At 39.6% G+C, this 19411-nt stretch overlaps 1 protein-coding gene and 1 long non-coding RNA gene across 2 annotated transcripts in view; one reads left to right on the top strand and one right to left on the bottom strand.

Moving 5' to 3' along the window:
- The window catches only part of OLFM3 (olfactomedin 3), a 46477-nt gene extending 27680 nt beyond the window's left edge, over positions 1-18797 (bottom strand). Inside the window, exon 1 of the mRNA XM_079314274.1 lies at positions 18490-18797. Within this exon, the coding sequence (XP_079170400.1) occupies positions 18490-18558 (69 nt within the window). The 5' untranslated portion in view covers positions 18559-18797. The remainder of the gene's footprint in view (positions 1-18489) is intronic.
- On the top strand, positions 5850-11018 carry LOC306806049. The gene is made up of 3 exons (XR_013775374.1): positions 5850-5917; positions 9315-9406; positions 10595-11018. It is a non-coding gene; the product is annotated as an uncharacterized lncRNA (long non-coding RNA).
- Positions 18798-19411: the final 614 nt, after the last annotated feature.

The following is a 19411-nucleotide window of genomic DNA, read 5'->3' as shown; positions in this document are numbered from 1 at the left end:
AATTAAACTAGTATAGGAATGAAGGTTGGGAATCAGAAGGTGCAAGAGATTCACTGAAAGAAAAGGTAAAATCTCTTGCTTTGACTCAAAAGTGAGGCATCAGAAGCCAGATACCAGTCAGATTAAGCAGGGAGCAAATAAAGTCTCTAGTGCAGCTTGCTTGGCAGTCAAAAGAATGTTATTATAATAGCTTTTTAGTGGAGTGGAAATATCCCATTTCCCCAAAGACCAATCTGGCTTAGCAGTTCACTTTCTGACTTCATATTCTAATGCTTACTTCACAAGATGCCTCATTTCTCCTTATGTAATGAATTGGAAACAACATTGTTTCAGAGCACAAGTGCAAGTGCTGCTCCATTAGATAAAAGAATTCTTAAGGAACTTTACAAACAAAAAGAGATAACCGGCCCTACAGTCTGCATGTGAAAAAATTCAAATTTTAAATATTAGATGCCTCTAGAGATGATAATCAAATATTATTTATCTCTAAGACAATCTGAGGAAAATAGTGTGGCTGATATGACAATACAGACCCTTTAAAAATGCAATATAAACTGAAAGGGCTGATAGTTGAGAGTATCAGTATTTTGGAAAAGAAAAGCACCTCTAAACAAGAACGTGCTTTATCAGATGTTGAAGTACTGATTATATTTCCAAATTACTTAACGCTGTTACTTATGCCAAAGGCATAAGAACTGCAATGTAGCTGTACCACATACATTGTTTAATGCATTCTGAATGTAACCATCAGGATAAAAGCCTTTCAGCATTCTACACTGACAGTTACATTGCTGCATGAAGTCAGTCTTCAGTAATTATGAAGAATCTAAGGCAATTCACAGTCTGTATTCATATTGTAATTTAAGCCTTCTGGGTTGGCAAACAGTTGTCTGCAATCTACTGTAAGAGAGGAAAAAATACTTCACATGCTAATATAAGATTAAAGAAGAAATCAGGGAAGAATACAAATAAAAATATTATAATATTCTTGGTTCCTTATTCTACTTGACTCTTTCTTAAGACTTCTGCTCAGTCTAGTGTGGTGCTTCTACTGGGTAATACACTCACAGTCTGCCAAAGAAAACAACTGCAGCTGGAAACTGAGCTCTTTGACAGAGAGAGCAGGACAGAAGTGTAAGGGTGAAGGCAGACAAGGACCAAGAAAAAGGAGCTTTCTGATTTGAGTCAGGGTGCTTTGGGACTCTCTAGCTGTCCTGCGGTACTGAGAAGGGATGTCTGAGCATCTCTGGATTACCTGACTCTTGCTCACTGTCTTCTTGGGCTTCTGAGGCATTTGTTGGCATCACAGGCTGCTCAGCTCTGGGTTATGCTGTAATGAGCAGGGAGTCCTGGCAATGCCAAGGTACCAGCAGCAAGTGATTTATGACCATGTCGGTCCTTCTCTGGTGTTTTTACTGCATATATGTCAGAGGCTCCTGAAAGGCAAACCTGCAATCTTCAGGGAAGTGCAGCAGAAATTCCAGGCTTTAGCACTTGAGATACAAATTCAAGCAAAAAGGACTGTTGTGTTATCATCTCTCCTGAGTTCCTTATCCATAGTAAAGGAGTGTGCACACATCACTAAAAATCTTGTGTACAGTGGTGCTTTTCGATGCTTTTTATCCATGTATGGAAGAATCACACTACCCTGGACTGATTTAGTTTTACTCAAGCACAAAAGAATGTAACTATGAAAAAAAAATTTTATGGCTCAGTGGAACATCTTCTGTTGTAATCAACAACTGGAGAGAATTTTCTATATGAATTGATTATTCTGCCTCTGCTCTTGAAGTAATATGCAAATTACTGGCTACTCTTTGAAAAGAACCCTTAGATTAGAGGAACCTGTGCTGCAACTTTTTAAAGAGTTTTATAAAATATAATACAAATTTATAAAACTGTCATACTTTCCATCAATTAATAAATTACTACTTGCAATGTTAGATGACCAAATATTATTGACTTCACAGATATCTGTGTTTTAGTGGGTTTCTGAAACAGGAGACTGAGGTAAACCTTTCCAGGCAAGTCTGTCCTGTGTTGAACTAAAAAGAAGAGCACTCCCAGAAGACAGCAACACCTCCACTTTCTGAACCCAGACCTTGCACAGTACTGAAAGAGTAAGGCTAAGGTTGTTTTAATACAAGCAGCATCCTGTTGGTTGAAATAGAAGGGCTTTACCTGGGAAACCAGGGTAAAGTCCCTTCTTTGGACCATGTTAATATAAGTTATCATCTTCTGTAACACTAATACTAACACAGGAGTTAATGAACTGGACGTGATATAAAGCCTAAAGGAGAACATAAGGAATGCCAGATATCTTTAGAATAACATTTTGGAACTACAGGCTGCATATAATTTGTGACATTTGATCAACTGTTTTCCTTTCTTTTCCATAGCACAAGATTTAGATCTGCTCAATCACACCTGCACATTCCATCAACCAGCTCCATGCATAGTTCCAAGTTAGGAGGAGTGAAAACTCTGTAATGCTCAGACAATTGAATTCACTTATTTTGAAGACTTTAGAGCAAAAGAGAAGAGCTGCATGGCCCGAAGTCTTAGTTTGAGACAAATGTGTTCATTTTACTTTTTTTTAGAAAATGCTCTTAGGACATCAGCTGTCAGCATAAAGCACTCATATTTTGGCTGAATTTCTAGGATGATGCAGGGCTAAGAGTTTATGATGCAAGTATGTTAAATTGTTCTGGTTTGGAGGAATGGATTATATGCATTTTGAAGCTTCTTTTTATAGTTTATCTTCTATGATTCTGTGAATGTTCTGATGAAGGTAGGGAGCACAAGGTTTGCTTCTGAGCGGAGGGAGTGAACAGGGAAAGAGAAAAATTTCTGAAATAGGTGAGAGACTTTTTTGTTTTTCATTTAAGATTACAGTGGGGGCATAAGATTCCCCAAAATACCATCAAAATGAGCAATGTTTTTAGAGGGCAGCAGAGTGACAGAAAACGAGCTCTTCTGAGCTGACAAGAAACCAAGACTCATGTCAGAAATTATTGATTAGGCTCTGGTCCACTAAAAGCAATCAAACAGAGCAACAGTGGGATCTCAGCATAGATAAACTTAGCATAGATTAGTATCTGTGCCTCCTAAAATCACTAGTTTAAGTTTGGCATATTTTAAATACACTGTTTCATTTAAATCTCTTCTTTGTGCTTGTATGTTAGCTCAGATTACAAAGTGAGAGAAGTCATAATGAAGGTTAATGGAGCTCTTGGGTTCATGCAACTCACATGAATTAGAAATAATTTACTAGGAGGAGGCTCACCAAAATCAAATCTAAAAATATTTCATGCAGAGTTCATAACAGACTAAATATCACTTTCAGACAGCTGCAAAGTAATTTTGCCAAAATGAGATCAAATAAATGCCAAGTAAGTGTCAGAGTGAACAAAGAAAGAGTCCCTCCTGTGTCCCTTTACAAACACTTTTTCTTCCATATTATTCCCTTTGTAAATGGGGAAGGAATAAGAATGGAAAGAACAAGAAACATTAAAAACCAAAATGAGCTGTGGACCAGTCTTGTGTCTCCTCTCTTTGGTACAGGAGCATATACCCCTGAGATCTCATAATCTGAAGTCAAACACAACAAACATCATTCTCTCTCTTATTTTGGTAAACACTTGGAAGCATTATGAACTCAGCATCATATTGTGAGATCAGCTGTGTGACTGCTGAGGAAGAATGAGTCCTGTTCTTTTGTTCTTCCCACAGGGAGCTATAGAGAATTTCAGAATAGGGAGGAATACAAAAACAATTCTCTTCCCAAGATAATATGCCATTGCAAATGAGGCAGTGTGATAAGAATAGTAAATACTTTCTATTATTAATAGTAATACTTAGTATCTTTGGGATTAAAGGGGGAAACAATTCTTTCTTTGTGGAGTTCATATAACAGTAAACCAATCTAATGATCATTGAGAATTGTATCCCCAGGACATAATTTGGAAGTAGATGACCTATATGGTTTCCAAAGATTTCTTTACGATTTTATAAAGAGAGAAAGAATGTCTCACTTCATCTGGAAATGAGTTGTACTTTACATGCTAGAAAAGCTTGAAGATATTGGAATACAGTTTTCATTAAGAACAAGGGGTCAACTTGTGTCACTTGGCAAATAATTCTACTGCACTTTTATCTTTTCAGGTTTGGTCAGTAAAGAGCAGGCTAACAGTGCAGTGAGGTTTCCTGACAGGCACACTGTGGAAACTCCAGGGAAGGGGAAGCTGCCCCAGCAGTGCAGTTAATCAGCCATCTCCTAAGTGTCATGGGAGCCTCTCAGAGAGATTCCACTAAACTGCTTCATAAGGGTTAATCTTAGGTTATCCAAGCTTGGCTTCTTTGGTCAACCAAATTTGAATTCACGGAAAGTATTTAAGCCTGGAACAAATCTGCCTGAATTATTTTCCATTTCACTGTGTTCCAAATCTGTTCTTAATTTCTCTCTGATAATGATAATATTGATTTTAATTTCGATAGAGAATTCAACCCAAGGATGTCATAATACTTTAATGTATTAAGTCCAGGCTAGCAACAAAGAGGAATTCAAAAGTTCTGTTACTTTTCATGTGATATGAAGAATGTGTGTTCTTGTCATGGATATGAACCTACAATTAAATTGCTAAAGCCCTGGAGTGACAGCAAGGGAGGCAGAACTGGAAGTGACCTCTATTGATTGTAATTGAATACACTGGTGGTGAAATCTAGCCTGTGAGGTGCTGATTTGGTATAATTAAAATGTAACTTGTGTACGAGGAATAACACATTTATATGCTATTTCACAATGTATGGACAATATAAATGCATGTGAGACAACATCACATAAATGCACTTTGTTTCTATAGTACAATAAATACAAACACTAGGTAACAACTTAATTCTCTCACCATTACAAAGGATAAAGGAAATCATATATTAATAATGTGTAGCAACATTTTAATTGTACCTCAGTCTTCAACACATTCTCTTTCCAACTAGAGAATAAGGAAATCTATTGTCTTGAGATGGTACTATACAGATCCCTTGTGAATCCCATAAAAACAGTCATGTTGTTTGCCCTGCTTACTCTTTCTCAATATGGAAGATTTCTTTCATTTCTTCTGCAGTAATGTGTGGTATTCTCTGGACAGAAACAGAAGAGGGTGGCTTAGCAGTTTCCAGAAACACAATAAAAGACAGTACAGTTCAAAGCAAATTCACACACTGAATCCATTCATAATTGCATATTCACAGCAGGCCTCCAGAACAGCAGCAGTGGAATGTGTTAGGCTCTAACTCACTCTTCTCAGAAGTGCTGAGAGCCCCACTGTGTAGTTAAAAATAGACTGCACTGTATTCTCAATAATAAGGCTAAGCAGATAATTTGATCTAAACAATTTAACAAAATTAGCTTTCTCTTTTACTAGAATCAGTCTACAAAGAGTGCTATTTTCAGCAACATTTCTATAAATAATTCGTAGTGCACAGCTATTTTATGAATAAGTCACAAAACTGAATGCTAAAATTTGAGGAACTTTGGATTGATAAACCATAAATATATTGGTATTTCTTAAGTGAGTACACAAAATGCTATCTTACACTAATGTAAGTACACAAATTATAAATGTGTATTCAAAATTATAGTATTCACCTAACATACTGCTTCATCATTGATTTTGCCTGATAGCAAAGCAGTAGAATTTTTAACCTACATTTGTTTAAAAACTGGAATGACTGTGGAAGATTTTATTTCTGTTTTCTTTCCTATCTACTGAGGGCAGTGTGTTAGGAAATATAAATATTGAATAATTTGCTTTTTCATCCTAATTTTCTTCATAGGTATCTTGCACTGAGTGCTTGTCCACAATAATCTCCTGTCCACATGGTCCTTGATGAGCACAGACCTGCTTACCCAGCACAGGTATGGGAACATTCTAACTCACAACTGATGGACGGGCAGAGGGAAGAATAGCCACAGGGCTTTCTTCAGGCACTCAGCAGTGTATTTTTAAATGAAATATATCCCAGTCACAATCTACTTGGGTACTCTTAGGTTTATTTTTATTAATAGGTCAGTGCCTTTATGAAAGACAAAATAGACTTCGGGTATTAGCAAGTTTTTTCAGATATTTCCATTTTAAGTGTTTTTTCAGGCTGTTCCCATTAGAATTATTTATTTTAACCTCACATTGTACCATTTTAATTTCTTGTTATCTTCCCTTTCTAAGCCTATTCTTTTCATTTTTCAAAGTACCTAGTACATTTTTCACAATGTGTCCACTGTTTAGTATATTACTTTGATCCTTCTTTTCATCTCAAACTCTCAGTTTCACAGCCTGTTCATTTGAGATAGATTTTACATTTTATCCTGTAAGGCTCATATCCCGTGCATTTTTATATTGTTGCAAGTGACACAGTTCAAACCAAACAGGTGGTCTTGCATATAGCTCTGAGTTGGATTTAGAGTCAGCAGTGGCACAGCCTGCATCCACAGTCAGTATTTAAGGGTTTGTTCTGAATTCCCCATTACCTCCAGTATTATCTTTAGTCTTTCACCCAGTTACTCTTCAAGGAAGCTGATCTCCAAGTAGAGTCTGGTAATGAACAGAAACCATGGCACTCACTTATACTGTGGAATCAGCCTTGTCACTTTGTCAGGCAAGAATTCCTCCAGTATCAGAGTCTGTAGGTCTGAGCACACTGGTCCAAATGGAAACAGACACGCAAAGCCCTACTAATAGGAAATGAGGAGGACATGCTCTGTTTGGTGTGAAGATATCTCTAACAGGATGTTGCCAATTTTAAAATGTTCTGAATTGAAAGAGTTCAGTGGAAAATGCAAAGACTCTGAAGTAATTTGACTGATCTGCAAATGGGACTTGTATGACTGGATATTATTTTTTAACAAAATTAAAATAACCAAGTAAATTATTAAAAGTAATTCTTTACCTAATATTTAACTTGATGGTGGTAGTTATTAGTTGGGCTAATCATTAGTTCCCCACATTACAGTCAATACTTTTCAACGAGACTTGTGTTATAAAAGGCTATCCCAAAACAGTAAGTACATAAAGAACAGCTCCTTTAGGCTGTGGTAGGTTCTTTACCTTCCCTGCCTCCACTTCCCACCCTAACCAATTCCTGGCATGAAGCATTGTAATTAAGCTGATGCTAATTGGAGCAACTGATCCAGAATTTGGATATATGCCCTTGGAAGGATAGCTGAAAGTCTCTCCAATCCAATAAACAAGTTATTAGATCTGTTACATACTTTTAAGTAAAATCAAACACATGAGGCATGAACCATAGTCACATGAATTATTTTAAGTCTGGAATATTTTTCCTAGGTAAACACTGCATTTGGCTTGACATACTCATATTTGTAGCTCAGAGGAACTAATTTCAATTTTTATTAAAAAATTAGAAATAACAAAATTCAGCATATTAAATAATACCAAAGGAATCTCTCAAAACTTAGCAAAACTATTAATCTCTCAAAGTCAAAAAGTATCAAAAAGATTCCTGGAAAAAGGAGAAGCCATCCTCTAAAGAAAACTGAATGGCAAACACAAATCCCTAGCTGTTAGGGGGATCTCTAAGGGATGTGTCTAGTCAGAAAGCATTCCAAAATTGCAAACAAGAAGTGTGTGGGTACAGAATAACAATCAGCATTTTGGAGAGAGAAGAAAGGAAAAGCCTAAGGACCTTGGTATTAAATTAGCTAATGATAGCCAATTTTTTGCAGAGGAAGCAGAAATACTAGAAAAGAAAAATATACCATTTATTACTTTCATAAAACCTGCCTCAGTTTGAGAAACTAATGATGACATGATACAGTAAGTCATTAGAACTGTAAGAAATTTATGACAGTGGATAAACTAAGAGTGATAATTCACCACAAAAATATTTGCCTAAAAGAATAGTTTCTGAAGGTAGGGGCCCAGAGGGTCTAGAAAGTGAAAAGGTAACACTGGTCATTCTTAAGTATTAGATGCTACTAAACCCAGAAAATCACAAAGTACAAACAGCATATATACAAGAATGCTCATGAGAATGTGAGTGTGAGTGTTAGATGGTGTCTAATTGCATGTGGTTTGGAAAAATTCTGAAGGAGAAAAGATGCAACCTTGTGTCTATTTAACAACTGAGCAGTTTAGGGCTTATCAGGCATATTTTTCAGTAATCAGGATCATCTATTTAAGAAGTGATTTGGGGAACCACACGAGAAAACATGAACTGTTTTCAGGGTCTGAACAAGGGACATATCCCTTGTACAAACATGGACCCACTGGCCTAATCAATCTTAACCTTATTTAATTTCTGTGCTATTTCTAAATGGGATAGAACTATTAGCAGCAGCAATTAATTTTATTCCTGAAAACAGTGCTGAATGTAATATGAATGCCAATAGCATCTGGGTAAATTTTTCTTCTGTATAAACAACAGTGGAGACCTTAGCCATTAGACAAGCTTGCACACTTGACAAATCTAGAACTTTGAATACTAGAATACTTGAATACTAGAAATTTGGATACTTCAACTACTGCCAGTACTGCTGCAGCTGTGAAAATTCTTTTTTCTTCATTTTTTCAAAAAATTAAAATTTGAGGTTCTTTGTATTACCTGGTGTCTTCTTGGTATACAGTGTCCTTATCAGAGACATCAGGGAAGCCTGATGTCATTCTGCCTTTTTGTTTTGAAATCTCCAAAGGAAGAATGTTCCTTCACTTCTCATTCAGGCTGGAAGAAACAAACTGAGCCAGCACAGTCCTTCTCCTTGTGCATCATATCCACCAGGACAATTTCATTGCCTAATCTGACAAGTAGAGGAACAGATCTGCCTGTACATCCCTCCACACACAGATGATGTTGAAGGAGTTGGAAGAACAGATGAGTGACATTTATGGTCATCCTCGTGTGTGGCTCTCTGAAGCTCAGAGCAGGAGGAGGGAGAGGGTGAAAGCCAGCACTGACTGAAATATAAATAAAGGAGTTTTGAGGACATGAAACTACTTCTCTGTCTGCTCTAAAATTCCACAATCTAGTCCCTGGTGGTGCTCACAAAATCAAGTTATTGCTTTATTAAATACTTCTAATGATGACTAAGTATTTTAGCTAATACAGTTTTTCTTTTGAGTGCTTGAGATAAAAAAGACCACCTTAGGGAGAACTTTGTCTCTAAAAAAGACAAACACCATGGTCTAAATAAATGGAGCATTCTGAGAACACTGATATAGTAAATAGCTCCATTCAAAATTTTCTTCAGATGCCTGCTCTTTTTTATTGACAAATATAAGTGTGTGTGTGTCTGTTTGTAGGCTAAAGTTGTATTTTGCTGTTTTAAAGAAAGGACAGAACATTGCTGGTATTTTGAGATCTCACAAAATGGTAACAGCAACATCCATTCCAGGTAAGGATAACAGCAACCATTTAAAGCAGGGTACCATATGTAAATGTAAGGCCAATACCCAGAACTTTGGATACACTTATTTTACTCTATCACCACAGTGAAGATATTCATATTCACTGACTTGAACTTGAGCAGCATATGTACGTGGCTTTATGAGAAAGCAAGTCCAGAGGGCAAAGATCAGCAAAAAACAACTATAGCACAGAAATCTGAGCTTCTTGAATTGTGCTGGACAGACTGCTGATCACAGCAAGATGTATGGAAAGGAAACAAGATAGAAATATATATCTGTATCTTCTGCTAATATGGAAGTATTTATTTTAGCAGTGTCTGCAGAAATAGTATAGCAGAAGGTCATTAAAAAATATTTTTATAAACTTTCTCTTCAAAAGAATTAGAATGCAAATCAGCTATTTAACCTTGTATGAGCCACAGCTGACAGATTTTTTGATGTCATAACTGAACTTGTTACATCAAAGAACATAAGATTATGTGGTGCTTATGTAACTTTGGAGGTTTAAAATGAAAATTCAGTAGAAGGGTAAAGACAGCCACTCCTACTATTTACATGCCCTCCTATCTTAGAGGCACTTGTTTTATTCTTTGTATACACTGGTTTCAGTGTATTTTTCAGAGACAGGAGATTTCTGTAAGACTGAAAACGCTGTTTTGTGTGTCATAGTATGGAATATAGCTTCCAGTTTACTTATTTGCCTTTCCAGCTACATTTTTGCCTATCTAGTTTAATTGCACTTGTTACTCTAAGTACATACTGTTGAGCTTGCTGAATAGCAAAGCCCTTATTATTTTTATATCAACATAGTAATGACAAAGAAAAGCAAAAGCACTTTGAAAATTTTTGTTGGATACTGAACAGGCATCCAGAAGTCAGTAAATTCCTGCCTGTTATGTGGCAGGCAGAGGTGGCAGTAGGATTAGCCTCCAGGTTAAAGAGCCAGAAGTTAACCTTTAAAAAGGTTTTAAAAAGGCTTTAAAAAGTCAGAAATACAGAAGAGCATCCTGTTTGCTCATGGCTAAAGCTGATTCTCATGGGAGATTGTTAACATGTATGCTTTTAGTGTTTTGATAATTGTGCATGTATTCAGAGACAGGATGGAAAATGGGACAGCAGCAATCTTTGTATTTAGGCTACTCTGCCTGACATGCATCTCTATATTCTCTATGCAGGTGCCCAGAAACACCTGTAAGAACAGCAAACAATATTGATCCAGACTCATTATAAATGCAAACCTGTCACACACTTGGTTTCAGGACTGGATCTGCATTTTTTTGTACTATCATCTATTCTGTGTACTGCTGGTTACACAGTACAACAGCTTGCTACAACTACACTGCCTTCTACATATTTTCTTGGGAAAAACATCCCAATACCATATATTGAAAATACACAGTCTTGTTATAAGAAGATAGAATAGTTTGAATAATATGTAGGAGGTTATACAATTAGAATATGAAAAAAACAATTGTATTAGGGAGGCTGAGACTGAGCAATCACATTTAATATGAAGGAAGGCTGTGATAGGTTTGTGTTTATGAGATCTCAGATCATTTGACATTTGCTGTCATCACAAGTATTAATGTATTCTAAATTCTTCTAAATGAAGTTCAGATTTGCGTCTCATTTTAAGTCTGAAGTTCAAACTCAAATAGCATTTACAATTTCATACATGAAAAATTACTTATGTGCTTAGTTGTCTCCTTGAAAGGGACACAATAAAACACATTTTGAAGTATACTTCTACAACTGTGGTTCTAAGAAAGGAAGTCCGTGAAAATCTCTAACTATTTTTTAATAACATGCCCCAATAATTTAAGAATAATATTCACCATATTATGAATGGCACTTAAAAAAGACAGTTCACTCAGTTCTCCTTCAGAATGGAGTTTGTTTTTTCCAAATTTTCTGGTTGCCCCTTTATGGGTTACTTTACAGCTTGAGGAGGGTACAAACACTATTTCCCAAAACCACAGAAGTGAAGGATTCTTATTCTCAGAATTTGCTTAGGCAGTTGCTATGCTGATTAATATATGCTTTTCAGTGAAACAAGTAAACAGAATCACTAAATCACAGTTACAAGAATTTGTTTGGTTAGAAGGCAGTGCAGCAGACAGGTGACTGTTCTTCAGGGGAATGCAGGATGAAAAACACTGTATTTGTGTTATCTGGGGCTGCTTTAGGTTAGTTACTTAAGCGATCTAAAAGTCTGAAAAAGGCTCAGAAGAGGTCAGAATATTAAAGTTTCTCTAATTCCTCCTGAGGAAAAAACATGTTTTAAATAAGGAGGACTGCATATTTTATGAGTAATTACATAAAATGTTTTTCTTGCAAAAAGATATAGCTGCAAAAGAAACTGGGCAGGCATTTACAAAATGCCATATTCATAGGTCTGATATTCAATCTACTTTTGGCTATAACTCAAATTTGAATTTAAGACTGTTTACTGACTTATGAAAAATACACCTGGTTGTTTCTTTAGCTTTTCTGATGTGCAAATCTCTGCAACGAAGCTGAAGGCAGCATAGAATAATATGAAAGGAAAGCATTCCACCATGAACCTTTCAGTATATAAATTATTGTGTACCCTCCTGTGTCCATTGATACTGTTACTTCTCAATGTCAGCTGCTTGTATCACCAATATTTCATGTTCTGTTTCCTTCCCTAAGCAGGAACATGTTTTCTGGTATATTCAGTTAACTGGTATGTATCAGTCCTGTTGTGAGAAAAAGTAATTTTCAGGGAACCATCTTTAGAAGCAAAGATGAAGACTAGAGATCATCTAGTTTTAGACAACACACACCTAACTAGACAAATGCTACTAACTTTTTAAATATGATACATCAGTTATTTCCGTATTTATTAAAAATCTTTTAGTTCTATTCCAAACAAGATGGAATGAAGATAAAATAATCTGTACAGGGGGCCTTGTTATTCTTCATTTTGGTGTCTCTTTAAGATAGAAATATGAATTCTTCAATTCCAAATAAAACCAAGCCTAGACTTTAAAGCCCCTTAATGTCAGGAATTAAAATAAAAACAAAAATAAAAATAAAAAATAGTAATGTTTTTGAAATAGTTTCCAGTGTTCTAGTAAATAATGGTGCTGATAGAAGGTCAGTTTTCCTTGAGTCACTAAGGAAAAAAATTGGAAGCTGCAGTCCATGCTTACAGTGAAGTGTCACTGAATCTTGGAAATAATGCTGTGACATAAGAGGTCATGTCCTAGATAAATTTCAAAGTACTTTTAAGAATACTAAGTATTGCTACTGTATTTCTGGTTTCCTACTGACTTATAGCACTAAAAACTCTGCTAGCTAGGTTCTTACATGGAATGATGAACGTGGATAGAACCATGTGCATGGGTTACATACCTTGGTTTAAAAACATGTGAATAATAGATCTGGTCTGAAATTCTGGGTAAATCCAAGAAGTTCTGAAATTCTAAAAGTAAGGTTACTTTTCGCTGTTTCTGAATTTTCACTCGTGAAAAGAATTCTGCACTCAAACCCAGGCACACAAAGTCCTTGCTTTCTCTAGGTTTGGTCCTAGACAAGAAGTCTACAGCCTTGTGGAGAGAAGCAGTAGGACAGACTGCTGTTCTTGTAAGAAATGGTCCTTGAGAGGACTTGTCCCACACTCCTGATGCAAAGACTTACAGAACACTTTTGCATTTTCCCTGGCTTTCAGTCAAGATTCACTAAGAATGCCTAAGTGATGCCCTGAAGCATTTTTGTCATATTGCAGTTTTGAAAAAGAGGGTTTCAGTGCCCCAGATAGACTGGGCCCTCTCTGAAGATTCCCTGTTCATTTGTTAATAGGTCCCTTATGAATTTCATGTATTTGAACTTGCAATTTTAACACAACTCTGTTAAATCTGCAGCCAACTAGAAACACCATTTTTAGAGCTGATGTTGTTTTAATAGCTTCAGTACTGCATTTCGTGTTCCTGACAGTTGCTTCTCTGCTTCAGCTTTTTCTTCTTTGCAGACTTAGTGAATTGATTGTGTTTCACTGGCTCATGACTTGGCCAAACATAGAAGAAAGGTGGAAGCCTTGTTAGCTGAAGGCAATATGCCTCTACTGGAAAAATAATTGTTTCCTGTGAGGATATGTCTGTCTGTGTATATTTATATATATACAACTATTTTTGAGATTTTGTATAACATATATAATTGGTTTTGAGCAAGACAGGAATCAGTTTTTAACCACAGGAAAAAAACCAGACCTCTTCCCATAGCATCAACAGTTTTTCAAAGCCCTTAAAGACCATGCAATATCTGACAGCAACAGGGGAGTTAGCACTCATGCAGATGTCACCCATGTGTCTTTTTGCATATTCTCTTCCAATATCTTAATATATCTTACTTAAAACAATGTGGTGAATACCTTTCTGTTATTTTATATAATGTAATAGTGAATGTATGTCACTGATAAAGTGGAAATACATGAAATATCCTTTTTTCCCCAAGCACTGAAAGGTTAGAAGGCATTGTATTGATTACTGCAGGAAGAACAAGTAGTGTTAACTACAATCTTAGGTCTTAACATATTGACTGAAGTTACTAGAGTGAGAGTAAAAGATCTGGAATGACACCTGGGAGAGAGCCCAGGGCATACTGATAGTAATAGGATATTCTTCAGTGGCTATTGAGTCATGTTCCTCAAAAATGGGAGAGCAGACACCAAGTGAGACTTGACCACAGTCAGCAATTCATGATTTAGAGCATTCTTAAACCTTGGAGGTTAATTAATTATGAATGATTTTCATACTGACTAGCTACTAATACTGTAGGAAACAAAGTAAATTAATTTCCAAGCAGGTAACAAGATTTAATTTAGCAGTGTATTATATTCCTATGAGTCATATTTTCAGTAAAATAGTTTATTGTGTTAACCACTTGCTGTACATAGTATTCTTATAAATTCTTGCAATAGGGATAAATTAATTTCTATTGCTAACCAGAACTAAAGCAGCTCACTCTTCCTACAGACAAGTTCTTGAAATCCAGGGAAAAATAAAGATTTTAGTGGCTATGTGTATAGTCTGATTGTGTGAAAATCATAGTTTTTTAAAATATAGAAACAGCCATCCCAAAGATGCAAAGTTTAAGCATTGAAAAACAGACGTCTGATTTCAAATCAGCTTTTGTTTTTTAAGTCAATATTCCCAACCATCCTATTATCTCATGTATTGAATATCAAATACAGTTCTTTTCTGTAACTGTCCTTAATAATACTGTACTTAGTTTCTGTCTGTATTGTACTTGGCAGTCATTTTCTGAAATGTTTTTTTTTTTTTTTTGCAAATATTCAAATAATTGAAAATAACTAGAAGTATGATATAAAGCCATTATAAAATTTAAAGGTCTAAAAATCATTAACTGCACTGAAATATGAACATATTTATCAGATCTATTTAGATTTACACAAACCTACAAAATGCCATCCTTCACTTTGAAAAATGCTGAGCTTGATTTTTATGTGGAGCAGCTTTATCACACTACAAAATGCTTACTTGGTTAATTCAGTAAATCACTGATATCAAACTATGGTCAGCAAAGCAACCCTTATAACAGAAGCCCACTTTACATATTGTGAAGGTCATTACAGAAAACTCCAGGTGGAGAAAAGCAGCCCAGAGATGCCACCTAGCAGTAACCATTAGAAATTTCCTAATACTGGATACTTCCTTCTTTCAAGATACTGCACTTATGAATAGGAGAAAGGAAGATTTTCTATCCAAATCCTTTCACTGTAGCTGGCTTTCTGCTGAATGTCTAGCCACCCTGTTGGAAATAAATCTTTAATGAAATATATCTTATCATGGATATATTTTTAACATTTTCCTATGTAAATACAGAGAGAAAATATAATAAAGTCAACATATATAACATTTAATAAGTATCTTAAATTGAAATTCATTAATTAGCAGTGTGTTAAAATTTACTATTAGTGAGTGGTCTTCCAGCTGTTAAAGAAGAATTTCTACAGTTGATCAATATTTTACATCAAGTTGAAAAGAAAGAATTTAAGAGCATTGACAATAAATAACTATGGTTGAAATAAAATCTTAATGTTTCAGAGATTGGGGGGACAAACTAGATATAAATTTTTGTTACATATTTTACCATAAGATGGCGATACTTAAACACTCTACTATCAGTAAATAACTGAGTAAGTTGAGCACATCATCTCTGTCATAATAAGAGTGCCTGAAGACAGCAGTCTCCACTCAGTGAGAGCCTGGTACTAAATTAAAAATGTTTTTTACTCCCCAAGGCATTATTTTAAAATAGCTGATCAATAAAATAAATTATTACCTGAAAATTATGTAGGACTGACTAGAAATGTATTGTGTAAACCAGAAATATCTGCTGTGATTCATTGCCACAAGCTAAAGAGTTTGTGACTGTCAAGGGCACGTAGAAAGTTGTCTTTCTAGGCATGAGCATACTGCACAATTCTTTCTGGAAAAGAAGGAATTTACCCTCCTCTTGTTTCCTACAATTAGGTTTGTATCATAGATTTCCTTCCCAACTTGCAGGGCAGAAAATTATTATTCTATTTCAATTTAGCATAAAACAAGATAAATAATTGAGCACTAATTAAGTGTGCTCAGTCAGAACTTGTATTTTTTTGCTAGGAAAATGTTGTTAAAATTTTTATGTATATAATTTTCCACAGAAACATGAAATATATTATTCATAGTCAACAAAATTAAATTACTGTTTGCTATGTGGCATGTTTTTGTTTAATGTGGTGTAGGATGCACTTGATATCACTTTTTTAATTTATGAAAAGCCAATTAGCTCTGATAAAAAACCAGATTTTTAATTTTAATGTAATCTTAAATATTTTCAGCTTTTTCATCCCTGACCCTTGACAAAGTCAAAAGAGCCTGGAAAGAACATCTGAATATCTCTGAAAATGTCACACAGAGTGATGACTAAAAGACCATTTTCATGCCCTCTGCACAGCATGCCACAGCAAAAAGGGCTAGAAGCAAAGTTTCCAAAGTTCATTTGTGCCATTTCATTCCAGTGCCTCATCCTGTTTTTCGGTGCTGGATGGTGACAGAAAAAGGAACATTTTCTCCCAGTGTTATTTTGTGGTTTGAACTAAAAACAATTGTTCTGCCAGATCTCTTTGCTTCAGTAGTGGTTTTACTCTTCTGTGGACAGAGAATGATATAAATCCTGTTTTTTCCTTTGCTTTTATACAGTCTTTTTAGTAGATCTTGCTAAGTGTAACAGAAGACAGAAAAATAAAGAAAATGAGTGTGTGGAAACCTGTAGTTATAATGAGACCATGTGTTGCTATTCCCACAGACGTGAAACTCCTGTGTGTGCATTGCCTGATAAGTCTTACAGGAACAGCTGTACCTGATACTTTCAAATAGCTCTTATTTAATAGAAGTGATATAAGTAATTTCTTAGGTAATTATTAGTCCTCTATCACCTCCTGCTTTTTTAAGTTGTCACTGTATGTTACTGATTGAAAAGCAGTCAGAATACTGCAGCTGTAAATCAGATGGTCACTGAATTGCTTTTTAGGTTCTGTTTTTGGTTTTAAAGAGCAGCATCCCTTACATATTGTTGGATGTTCAGTACATATTTGTATACATACAGATGAATATCTTTGTTTAAAATGAAAAAGCTGCCAGGAGAGCTGAGCACTGCCTCACACGGCTGTCTGGTACCTAACTGCTATCATTAATATGACATTCACCACCATGCAATATGAATTGTGGCAACACGGCACGGAGTGCTGCTGCTAATGGACTGCAATAGTATAGCAACGCTTTCTCCTGTCACGTTTTTATGATGCTCACAGTTACAAGACTGTATGCCACAAAAAAAACGACAAATGAGACAAGTTGTACGTCTATAAAATACAGCACTACAAACATCTGCAGACCTGGGCGCTTTCAGTCATTACTGCTTGTAAGCGGTGGAGTGCAATTCCAGTTTTCTAAATGACTTAATCTGAAATCTCCTTCACCAGCCAGGGTGCATGGCTAAAACCTCTAAAATGGTTTACTTTTATCATTAATTCAATTTCAGCTGCGGTGTCTTGGTGACTTGAACGCGTTTGTAAATAACAGAACTGCAGCAGCCCGGAGCGTGGCTATAGTACTAAATTCAGTGTTTTCACGTGACGCCTCCAGTTTCACTCTAAACAAATTTATTTCCAGTCGGAGGCCGCCGATCCCTGCCTCCAGCGCCTCGCTGCTTCCCCAGAACTGGTGCAGCCACCCGGCGCTGCAAATGAACGCCTCCCTGCCCGGAGCGGGATGGATCGCCGCTGCTTCGCGCTGGACAGCGACCGGCCTTGGACAGCGACGGCACGGCAGCCGCGTCCCCGGCGGGCACAGCTCCGCTCCTGCGAGCCGGGGCTGCTGCGGGGCCGGGGCTGCTGCGGGAGCCGGGGCTGCTGCGGGAGCCGGGGCTGCTGCGGGAGCCGGGGCTGCTGCGGGGCCGGGGCTGCTGCGGTGCCGGGGCTGCTGCGGGAGCCGGGGCTGCTGCGGGGCCGGGGCTGCTGCGGGAGCCGGGGCTGCTGCGGGAGCCGGGGCTGCTGCGGGGCCGGGGCTGCTGCGGGAGCCGGGGCTGCTGCGGGAGCCGGGGCTGCTGCGGGGCCGGGGCTGCTGCGGGAGCCGGGGCTGCTGCGGGAGCCGGGGCTGCTGCGGGGCCGGGGCTGCTGCGGTGCCGGGGCTGCTGCGGGAGCCGGGGCTGCTGCGGGGCCGGGGCTGCTGCGGGAGCCGGGGCTGCTGCGAGCCGGGGCTGCTGCGGGGCCGGGGCTGCTGCGGGAGCCGGGGCTGCTGCGGGAGCCGGGGCTGCTGCGGGAGCCGGGGGTGCCGGGCCCAGGGCCCCGCTGCACGGCGGGCACCGCGCCCCCCGCCCGGGCCGCTCCCACACGAGCTCTGCTGCTCTCTGTCCGCCCGCTCGGGCAGCCAAGGACACGCACTCGCCTCTCCCCGGAGCCGCCGGCGCGTCGCCCGCTACCGCGAACGCCGTGTGCGGGCAGGCTCCGCCGCTGCCAACCTGCCGCCCGGCCGGCTCCTACCTTGGAGGGATCGAGGCCGGCCAGCAAGGACAGCAGCAGGAGGTTGAGGATGCCGGCGGGTGCCCGCATCCTGATCCCGGGGCTGCCTCTCCGCGCCACTCCTCTCGGTCATTCACTCCGCTCCCGCCGCAGCGACCGCGCCGGCAGCCGCGCTCTCTGCCCGCCCGCCCGAGCCCGAGTGGAGGCGGCAGCGGCAGCCGCCCGGGGGACGCTCATTCCGCGGGCAGCCTCGGCGCTGGGAGGGCGGGCGAGGACGGCGCTGCCTGAGCTGGCGGAGCGGCTCCACGGCCCCGTCCCACCCCGCCCCTCCCCTCCCCCCGGCCAGCCCACCGCGAAAGTTTGGGCCCGGGAGACGGCGGAGCCAGCGAGGCTGGACGGGCGCGGAGCGGGCGGCGGATGTGACATCAGCGCGGGCGGGAGGGCGCGCGGGCGGGGGGCGCGGGCAGCGGCCGCGGGCTGAGGGGAGGCGTGGCCGGGCCGCTGGGGGGCGCGGTGCTCCTGTGAGGGGCGGCCCCACCGGCCCCGCACCGGGGCGGGGGTCATCGTCCGACCTCACACCCAGCCGCGGGTTAGTGCCCCACCGGCCCCGCACCGGGGCGGGGGTCATCGTCCGACCTCACACCCAGCCGCGGGTTAGTGCCCCACCGGCCCCGCACCGGGGCGGGGGTCATCGTCCGACCTCACACCCAGCCGCGGGTTAGTGCCCCACCGGCCCCGCACCGGGGCGGGGGTCATCGTCCGACCTCACACCCAGCCGCGGGTTAGTGCCCCACCGGCCCCGCACCCGGCCTCTGTGGAGCGCAGCTGTAGGCGGGAGGAGCCGCTCTCCCGAAAGGAGTACGGGGCACCATGGCAAGGGTGGGTTGATGTGAGGAGCTGCGGGGAGAGTCCCTCAGGGCAGTCCATTTCGCATTTCCTTCTA

Source organism: Erithacus rubecula (assembly GCF_903797595.1).
Source record: "Erithacus rubecula genome assembly, chromosome: 10".
In the NCBI taxonomy this organism is placed as follows: Eukaryota; Metazoa; Chordata; class Aves; order Passeriformes; family Muscicapidae; genus Erithacus; species Erithacus rubecula.
This window is presented reverse-complemented; position numbering and strand designations above follow the sequence as displayed.